Below are 10799 nucleotides of genomic sequence, written 5' to 3' on the forward strand. Positions count from 1 at the left end.
TATTTAGGGTCTCACTATTGTGCTCAGACTCATAGTGATCCTCCTGCCTTTGAAAAAGTAACAGACACATCTACCTAGGATCAAAGTCAAGAAGTCTTAATCGCATGGTGATTAGTCTTAATTGCATAATGACAATTTTATATTTGTGCAAGTAGCATTTTGGTTCAAGTGAAACACCTGGATGTTTGAGAACACTTCTGTTTTATTAATTACCAAAACTTGATTCTGAGTTTTAGTAATTGTTTCCTATAACTTGGAGATCCAAGCTTTAAATGAAGTGAGTTGACTGATTTTTCACATGGAGTTTTTCTATCTACCTTTCAGCACTTGCTGACCTTTGTCTTCTAGTAGACTGTCCCGACTACACAATAGCAATCCCAGCTTAACTCACAAATTTTACAGGACTTACCTCAGGGTTGGTCACTGACTTGTTTGGATTATGAGTAGGAGAGAAGGGATTCATCATCAGAGGAGAATCAGGCTGTGTTAACAGAAGAAGGAGAAAATGTGGGATAGGAAAAAAAAAGTTAATATTGAACATGGATTTTCAGTTTATTTATGTAATTCTTTGTAGTCAGCCTTTTCATCCACATTAATAAAATTATACAACCTAGAAGAATGAAATGGTGATACTTAACAATTTATTTTTCTTATTAAAGGCCCAAGGAGGTGATAGTATTTGGCAGAGATTGAAAAGAATAGTATTTGATGCTAAATCTACTGTTGTGGTAAGTTTGACAGTATGTGTAGTGTCATTGGTAATTTTAAATGTATGGGGTTCTTTAGTGTATTGTAATGGAGGTACAGTCTAAGCCAGTGATGGTGAATCTTTTAACGACTAAGAGCCAAACTGCAACCCCAAAACCACTTATTTATCAGAGTGCCAAAACTGCAGTTATACCTGAAAACTAAAGTTACAGTGTAGAAAAAGCAGCTCTACATTGACATATTTTGTTTTAAAAGAACTCAGTAACATACATGCCATAGGTTCACCATAAATGATCTAGACTTTCAAAGGTTTGGGTCAAAATATGTGTTTAGTCCTTTAAGAAAGTATGCATCAAGTGGAAATTGTTATTCTATTTCTGTATGATTGGTGAATTATTGGAATTCGGAATCATTTAACTTGATAGTTATAAAAAAATAACTTTATTTGTATAAGAGTGTTGTTAGTTCTGTAACTTGATATAAGTATAGATAATAGAACTTTTTTATTTTATAGAAAAATTTTAGTATCACTGATTTGGGTCATTTTTGTTGAGGGCTCATGTACATAAATACAACTTTATTCTTTTTTTAATCTCTTTCCCATTCCTCTCTCTCTTTTATCCCTCTAAATTCTCTTTCCCCATTTTCTTTCTTGTTGTTATTAGTCTTTGACAAAGATTTTAATGTACTTGGTACAGGGTCTAACTCTGCAGCATGGATTCATAGTGATCCTCCTGTTTTCAGCCTCCCCAGCACTGGGATTACAGGCGTATGCCACTATGCCTGGTCTCATGGCTTATCTTCGCTCCACTTATTTCCCTTTCCCTTCCGCCTGTCCTCTCATCCATGTTTTCTTCGGCTCTTGTGTTCTTTCTTTGTACTTTTGTCTTACTCATATAGAGATATTTGATATTTAAGCTTGTGTGTCTGATTTATGTCACTTAATGTTATATTTTCTAGGGGGATCCATTTTCCTACAGATGTCTCCAATTTGTTTAAGCCAATCAGTATTCCATTATGCACAGATACCCCATTTTCTTTATCTGGTCATCTTGATATATGCACAGAGGCTAGGATTTGACTATTATGAATTATGTAGCTATAAACATTAATATGCGTGCATCACTAGTGTGATTTATGTTTAGGAGAAGATACCTCAAGGATAGCTGTATCATGGAATTCTTAATTTTAGGATTAAAAATTTTAATTTTAGATTTGGAATATTCTAAGAAATTGTTTTTAGTCTTTCAGTTTAGCTCTCAAACATCTTCACAGTAGAGGCATTCTTGAATTTGTTTGAACCCTTATCTTAGTTTCAGTTGTTTATCATGAGCTACCCCATCAACAGTTTTGTTTCTTAGACTGAAAGCAATCATAAAGATATAGCTAGTTTTCTTAATTGATAAGAAGTAAACAATAATCTTTGACTTGTCTCATGAAGGCATCCTTCAATTTTTAGTGCCTTTTACCAGCCTCATTGCCTGGACCCTGACCACAAATCGTTGTCTATTTGCTGTTCCTGCTGTTACATGGGTTGCATATTTCTTAGGCCTCCAGTTGATTCTGTGTACCACTACACAATTAACATTACTAAAGTTAGCAGATTTTCTCACTTCCCTTTGCTTTTCCAGTGATGCACACCAGAATACTCTATCCATCAGGAAACATTTTTCACTGCTTTTTAGTATTTTGTTAGAGTTCTGGAGCTAATTGCTAGTGCTTATATTACATCTTGTTCTACCTCTTACTTGCTGGTTTCTGAATTTCTACAATAGGCTGTGTGATTGTTTTGTGAAGCTAAAATGTCTTTTTCTCCTCTGAAGTTATTTATATTGTTCTCAGATGTTGCAGGTACTTTATTCAATAAAATTAAAAACATTTTTACTTTCTTAGAAGCTGAGGGAATATTGTATAAAAATGATTGAAATTAGTGGGCTTTGTTACTAACAAGTAAAAAATATAAAAAATGCTATGTGAAGATAGTATGTATGTATAAAACCTAGTCTTCTCCATTAATTGATTCCTATACTTCTACAAACATATCAAAAGCTATTGGGCTCACAGTAACCATCTTAGAGACCATGATTAGTGTGAAAAAAAATAAATGTCTTTAGAAAAGAATTAGTTTTCTGCTGCTGCAAATAGCTGGTTCTGTACATATACACTCAAGCAACACAAGTGCACATACACACCTGCACACGTGGAAATAGAGTTTGTGTCTTCTACAGTGACTTTAACTTGGGAGTTGTAGCTCATATATTGACATTTATTCACTGGAACTAAAAATAATAATAACTCTGTAGTGATTTTAAATTTATTGTATGCTTTTAATATCAAAATTGCTTTCAGGATAACTGAATTTTAATTACCCTTCTACAGTCTATATTCAAGAGCTCACCTCTCATGGGCTGCTTCCTCTTTGGCTTGCCGTTGGGTGTCATCAGTATCATGTGCTATGGAATCTACACAGCTGACACAGATGGAGGTTACATAGAAGAACGATATGAAGTAGTATCTAAAAGTGAAATGGAAGCTCAACAACAAATAGAAAGCAAAGAACAACAGGAACCGAGGCGGGGAGAATCTTTAGTGCCTACAGTGCAAGAACCCAAGGATGTATTAGAAAAGAAGACAGACTGAGACTTTGTAAGCATAAAATATTTGATAGCGTTTCAAATTATTAAAGTCTATTTATTGAATTTAAGAGATTTAACTATAATATTTACAGAAGAAAACATGTTATTTGTATTTTGCTAATATCAACTGCATGGGTTAAAGTACTCTTTCCATAAATGTGGAGATGTTTGGAGCAAAGAGATGAACAATTTGTGGAAAACAAAACCAAATCACTCCATCAGGGTTTCCCTAGTGTTATTATATAACAGATTAGTTCTATTTGCATGTTTCTCTGTCTGAACATTCTGTGGCAGAGTTAATATTTTGAGCCAGAATATTTAAATTGGCCAGTCAGCTAGAAGATACATGTTTGATATAGAAAAACAATACTTCCACTGCCTACCTTCCATTCTCATATATTTTGGCTAAGATTTATATGGAAAAAAATGAAGTCTTTAAAGTGTAGGCACTTTAAGGAGATCTTGGAAATTTTTCCATTTATCAGAATAAGGTTATAAGGTTAAAATACTGTATTGTGGTTTTATATAGCATAGTGACTTTATTTTATTAGTTATTTTTAAAAGAGAGAAAATGTTACTTTTTAACTTTTTACTCAGTTGCATTACTATAGAATTTTCATATGGGCCTGTATAGTCAGGGAAAAAGTTTTGTGATTGACCTTTGTAAAGTAACCAGGATGTACAGGAAACAGTGGCTTCAGCTCATGGTCTAGGAGTACTCTTTAACCAGATTTCTCATTGATCATTGCAGGAAGGAAACATCTCTGTTAATCCTACCTTGCTTTAGCCAAAGCAGCCAAGTTGTTTTTGTTCGTTTCATTTTTATTTGACATATTGAAATTTCTTCTGAACTTTCCCTTGATGAAAGAAAGCATTTGCATTTTGAAAGGTAGTGTATATCATATTTTTGTTAATGGCATATAAACTCTATAATAAATAAGTCCAAAATGTATATGTATTTGCACATAAGAAATTTATCATCACATATCTCTTAACTACTGCCATGGCATGTTTGAGCTCATAGTGATTGATAAGTCATAAAATCAGCACATCAAATGTCAAACATTACATCCAATCAAGGGAACAGGTTGGTGTATTTATTATGGATTTTTTTTAAGACTTCATATTTGATAACTTATTCAGGTAGCTATTCCTTGAGTAATGTAGTTACCCATTGTAAAGAATTTTATTGAGTATTTAAAAATGTTTAGTCAATTTAAAACTATGTAATTTATGGTCTTGACACTGAAGTTATTTAGGGCTTAGTTGCCCAGGGCAGCTTTTGGTTCTTTCTGATGCCATACTAATCAAGTCAATCCTGAAACTATTGTATTTAAGTGCTAAAGAATCACTAATAATTACTTCATCATGTCCATATACTCATATTTAATAATTAAATATCCATTCTTAATATTTGACCTTTTCCCATCATTAATTTTTTTTTTTTTTAACCTGGGATTGAACTCAGGCCCTTGTGCTTACCGGGAAAGCGCTTATTCCACTAAGCCATCTCCTTGGCCCCCCATCATTAATTTTAATGAAACAAATATGAAGCACAGAGAAGTCCAGTAGAATGAGATGTTCTCAAATGAAAACTGTTAAATATGGTTAATTTTACAAGTAGATTTCTCCTCAAAAAATAATGACAAATTTGGGAAGAACTATATTAATATTTCAGGTGTTCAAGCTTGTCTTATAGTAGGATAAGGTTTGGAAAATAGAAATTCTTCAAGACTCACTTACTACTTTATTTTTCCTTGCAAAGGAAAAGCCCAAGTATAGCAGATGAATGGGCATATGTTGAGGAGAGATATACTCAGAGAAAAGGCTATTCACTAGGTATTAAAAAATAGTTGCAGAAAATGCATTTGGTTTTTTTCCCTTCACATTTATCACTGTCAGTTTTTAGTTTGCATGTTTTGTCTTATCATTCATAACTTGTAAATAAGAATTCAGTGGGAAAAAAGTAAAACTCAGTATGTTCAGTAAACACGAAAACCCACCAGCTATCCTTTGTATCCTTTAATACTCTTCTAAATAAATGAATCCCTTGTTCTCTGTTAACCTTTGCACAAACTCTGTACTTTTGCCTCAGGTTGTTTGTACACTTAAAGTATGTTTCTTGGAAAAATAAAATGTATAGTTGGTTTATAAGTGAATAACTTTATTTCTTCCGTTTGTATTAAAATTATGCTTTTTAATTGTTTCTGTTTTGGATTTTTTTTTTTTTTTGCATTGTCAGATTGTTAACACATTTTTACAACCCATTATTATGTTTTCCTTTAAGTGTCTTAGCAGAGATTTACTCTGAATTCACTTTTCATGGAAAATTACTTCAAAATAAAGGCAGAAATCTCAAGGTTTCAGAGGAATATTATGCTAAGGTAGTGATGAAGCTTATGATCAGTATTGGGATCCTTTAGGAATTTCGAGCTCTATTTTTTTTTATTTGCAACAAAATACTTTCTAAAATTCAGAATTATCTTTATTGTTGCTTGAATCTGGTACTCAGATATTTGATGGTATTTCACAGAGAAAGCTTTGTACCGTATGATAGAGTACATGCTTCTCATTGTATGTGTCAGTATTTTTCTAGCTGTTACCTTAAATTTGTTTCGGGCATGTTAGATGTAGAATTTTCATTTTCCTTCTTAAATGTGGTGCTTCCTGGTATCTGGTTTGGACATAACATTAAGATGCCAAATGTTTGCACATTGAATTAATGGTCTGTGTGAGTAGTTAACACATGTATTGTTTCTTTTTGTTGCATTATGTAAATGAATTTCTTGGATTTGGGAACTAATTTGGTTGTAGTTTTGGTTTTGCAAAAGATAATTTAAATATTTCATAGTTGATTCATATGATGTGGTAGGATGGAAAAAAATCATTCAGTTTTTATTATGCAGAAATCGTTCAAGTAAACCATTTTTAATATTGAGGCTATCAGTTGATGGGACTAGGTTTATCGTTTTTATTTTTACAAATATATATTTTTTCCAAATGTGTCTGAGTCCAAGCATGGGCAAAAAATAATTTTCTACTTTGGGATAATGTATAAAGTTTTTAAGAAGTGTATTACTTGTGGAATTCATGATACCCTGCCTTAGGGCATCAGTTGTAAACCTTTGTTTTTCTAAAATAAAGTAATTCAAAATGTAGCAAGTTTATGTTATCTTTGTTGTGTGTGTTTAGATTTGGCTGTATGAATAGTACTCCATAAGCAAAGACAACAGCTAATGGGTCAACAGACCCAGTAACTCTGCCAGCTGTTCATTATGAGATACTTTTAAATTTTAAGTAGACTTGGTAGTGATCAGATTGTAATTAATTCCATTATGAATTAAGAACGTGAAATTCATAGGCTTTGAGGGGCTGGGGAGATGGCTTAGTGGAATAAGAGCTTCCCTGGCAAGCGCAAGGGCCTGAGTCAATTCCCGGTTCCACTAAAAAAAAAAAAAAGCTTTGAGAAATTTGAACTTGTGCAAACTCTGATGAACACTTTTTTTCTGAAAGGGTGCTTCACACTTTTTATAGAGTTTAAAGTTAACATAACTCTTTGAATCCTTAAACTGCTAAGTATGATCCTGTACATAATTGAAATTTGGGCTAGAGATATAAACTGGTAGGGCTTTGTGCAAGGCCTAGTTTTGATGTCCATCACTGCCAATAAAGAAAAAAGTTTTGTTGTTGTTTGTTTGTTTGTTTTTTAAAGAGGATCAAGTTGTAAAAGTATATGATGAAAACACAAAGTTTCATATAATGTTAATTTTTAAATGTATTTTATATGGAGATCATGTGTCGTAATGGAAATAACTAGCATAAGAATAGTAGTCCAAGCAAAAAGCAAACTTACCATCTTAGGACCTTGTGCTGACTGGCTAGTTAGAATAAGCCTCTTCTGACATGAAAAATAAAGCTTGTTTACCTGTTCACAAACTATGGGAGCATATCCGACCCTCATAGTATCAGTAAGTGGCCATGATGCATGGTGTGGATAAGGCTGTGATGTCAATGTCCAGTTGAAACTTGCTCCATTTACCCTTGAGTTTGGGTTGATCACTTTAACCTATTTCCTGAGTTGACTATGGTTGGAGGACAGTAGCACCTACTAGGTTGGATTTTAAAGATTAAAATATATTTGGAACATTGGCTGACACATAGTTACATTGTATCAGTCTTAATTGGTTTCTTCATTTGGAGTTGATACTGTTTATTGCAGACAAATGCCGTGTTGGAATTATGAAATCCTAATGTATAAATTTCTTGGCTGCTTTCTGCCGATATACATTAAATATTTGGACAGAAATCTCACAAAATTATTTCTTTGATGTTGAAATTAATAATAAATATTTAAACATTTCTAGAAATTTACTGGTTTTTCTTTTAGTGAGAATGAATAAAGGTTTAAGTGTCCAATAGAATTATTGATACATGTGAATATTTATATATGTGTTTTAGGCAGATTTAGGATATTCAGTAGAGATGGGAAAATTATTTTCCTGCAACTACTCCTGACCGGTAGTCAACTTCAGCTTTTTCTGAACTTATTTTCCTATAAGTTACAATGTATTTTATAGGAAATAAACTGCTAAAAAAGTGAGAATTATTTTCATGTGCATTTTTTTTTATGTTGATGTGTCTTCTTTGTACGACTTAGATTACAGCAGTAAAACACAAGCATGCCTTAAGTCATTTTAAGCTACTTTACAGTAATTGGCAATTTTTTTTCTTAAAATGCTCAATTGACAAGTTTTCTGTTTTTATTAGTTTCCCTTCTCATGCAATCTATTACTCAACATAAAAGCATTATTTCTGGGGATATAGCTCAGCAGTGTAAGCACCTGCCTGGCAAGCACAAGGTCCTGAGTTTGATCCCTGGTATCACAAAAGTAAATAAAAATTAAAAAAAAAAAATATAAAGGTTAAAAACAAATCAGCATTTTTTAAAAAATATGGCCCAATACAATGTAACGAGTATCAGCATTTCAAGTACACAATCTACTCAGTGAACATTCACGGTGTGTGTGGGAAGCTTCAATTTTGAAACACTTTTATACCCAAAGGTTAGTGTGATTCAATAATGGCATGCAACCACTTACTATGAAGTAAGTTTACTGGTAGTAACTTTATGAAATTTACTCCCGATATTTGATGTTGCAAACTTTAGGGTCTTTGAGATATGTAGGATCCTTGTACGTAACTGGCATAAAGCCATTAATTGAACTATCTTAATAGCTTTTGAAATTTCTTTGTTTCTTCCCACAAAGACCTGTTATGTGCCTTCCACGAATGCAGCCAATATATGGAGAAATAAACTGGGACAAAAGCTGTATGTTCTTATAATCCACACATTTCCCACACAGGGTACCTGTCTTAAGAGGTTCCTTATAAGGGTTTTCCATTGCAGCAGGCAGGTTTTCATTGCTGGTTACCTGTTTATACTGTGAACAACCACTTCTCCATAGCATTGCGTGTATTTCAGGATCCATGAGGCAGACGACAGCTGTCATCCTGTGTGTCAGCTTCTTCCTTCCTAGACCATGGCACACAGCGCCCATAGCATCCTTGGTTTCCATTCCTCTTTTTCCTTTCTTTCCTCTAAATCCTCAACAAAAGCATTGTTAGGGTCTTTGGGAGAGAGGATTAGTGGCCAGGGTGAAACAACATGCCAGTTTATGGCGGCACCAAAGATGAAGATAATAGGGAAATTAAGGCATTCACAGGAAGAATTCACCAAAAGGAGTATCTGAAGAGTCTGTGAACTGGTAGGCTCCCACACTGAAAATAAGCATAACCTAGATGACCTGATACCATTTTCTCTCAGACTATCCTGTGAGTCTGTCATTGTAAGCACTAAAGCCACCCTGTATGACACTGATGGCAAACTTTTAGAGACAAGTACCCAACCCGCACCTGAAAACATTTATTGCAAAGCGTCAACATTGTAGTTAAACCTGAATACAGTAACATCTTTTTGTCTCAAAAATAACACATGAACATTAGGTTCACCATTACTGCTCTTCGCTCATGCACACAACAGTCCCTTGTCTTCACAACAGAAAAGTCCAAAAAGGTTTTAGTCAACTCTAGACCGTGGCAAATATGGATATCACTCTCTAAATTTGTTGTATTCATCTGAAGAAGTTATGGTAGAAACATTATTTCTCCAGATTTACGCATGATTATTTTTCAGTTTTGTCCCTATAAGTGATGGTAGTCACTTACTGATCTATATAACAGTGGTTTTCATCCATCAGAATTATTTGATATATCAGTTTCTGAACATGTTTGATACTGTCACTGGAAATTACTTTCCTAACCAAGAAACCTAGTCAAAAGTATAATTTTAAAGACTCATAGTTAACATTGTGAGATTCTACACACACAGACTTAATCTTGGTTAAGTAATAAATCTGTTAAATTCCTTTGTTTTGTTTTTATTTCTCTTGATTAGTCAGGGCTCTTTATTTTAGCCACCCAAGCACTGGGATTACAGGCATGTGTCACCATGCCCAGTCTCAGTTGCCTTCTCAGTGCACCCTAGGGGCTGGGCCAGCATGGCTTGCAGCACACCTGGGATCAAACCCTGGCAGCTGTGCTCTGTCTAAGCAGGCACTTTAGTCTGCTGAGTTATTGGGCTGACCCAGTGATGAGTTGGTGCTCTACTTTCAAATCAAACAATTATCTTTATTTTTATGTATTTAGTAGATCTTTATAAGCATACTTTTTCATTTTGAGGTTTTAAGATATGACTTCTCCAAACTATATCATGACAATCAAGTTGATAGAATGGCTTAAAATCTGAAAGTTTTATAAAGACACAAAAGAAGAAAAACCCCCACCAGGAATAATTTTTGTAAGACTACACAAAATTCACCTTAAATTTGGACATATATTCACATTTTTAGTGTAGATGAATCCACATTTTCAGTAGACTAATTTGGTAGCTGTGATTGTTGTATAAACTTCCACCCAAATTATCCAGTATGTCTGATATAACCAAAACTGAAAGTGATAGAATTACTATTAAAACACCATATATGATATTTAATTGGAATAAAGACTTTTTTGTTGTTTTTGAGGCAGTCTCACTGTATAGCCCAGGCTGGCCTAAAACTAGGTGGTAATCCTTCAGCCTCCCAAGTGCTGGGATTACAGACATTCACCACCATGTGCGGTACATTAAAGACTTAATGGTTCACAGTATTTTGTACATGGAAATATTTTGAATATCCCTGTTTTGAGTATGGTGATGGTACTGCCCTACAAGTTTGTTGACTTTTAAGGGCAAACATGGATTTCAGTCTCTAAATCTGAAATACAAACAGTAGAATTATATTACTTTTTTATTTTGATATTTTTATTAGTACATATTTGCAGTTCAAATGATTACATTCTTCATAGGGAGATGGTACATGTCTTTTTTATTTTTTTTCCAAAATTTTATTGATAAAC

General features: G+C 33.6%; 1 protein-coding gene and 2 pseudogenes across 2 annotated transcripts in view; 2 read left to right on the forward strand and 1 right to left on the reverse strand.

Moving 5' to 3' along the window:
- The window catches only part of Tmx3 (thioredoxin related transmembrane protein 3), a 48800-nt gene extending 44079 nt beyond the window's left edge, over positions 1–4721 (forward strand). Inside the window, exons 15-17 of one of the 2 annotated variants that reach the window (XM_023723160.1) lie at positions 660–728; positions 3088–3354; positions 4096–4721. In XM_023723160.1, coding sequence (XP_023578928.1) covers positions 660–728; positions 3088–3348 — 330 coding nt within the window. In that variant the 3' untranslated portion in view covers positions 3349–3354; positions 4096–4721. Of the gene's footprint in view, positions 1–659; positions 729–3087 lie in introns of both variants that reach the window. The other variant, XM_023723159.1, reaches the window with a different exon arrangement.
- Positions 4722–8479: 3758 nt separating this feature from the next.
- On the reverse strand, positions 8480–8920 carry LOC101580254 (annotated as a pseudogene).
- An 89-nt stretch (positions 8921–9009) lies between these two features.
- LOC101580655 overlaps positions 9010–10799 on the forward strand; it is a 22498-nt pseudogene continuing 20708 nt past the window's right edge.

This window comes from Octodon degus, unplaced genomic scaffold, assembly GCF_000260255.1.
Source record: "Octodon degus isolate 3935 unplaced genomic scaffold, OctDeg1.0 scaffold00097, whole genome shotgun sequence".
NCBI lineage: Eukaryota > Metazoa > Chordata > Mammalia > Rodentia > Octodontidae > Octodon > Octodon degus.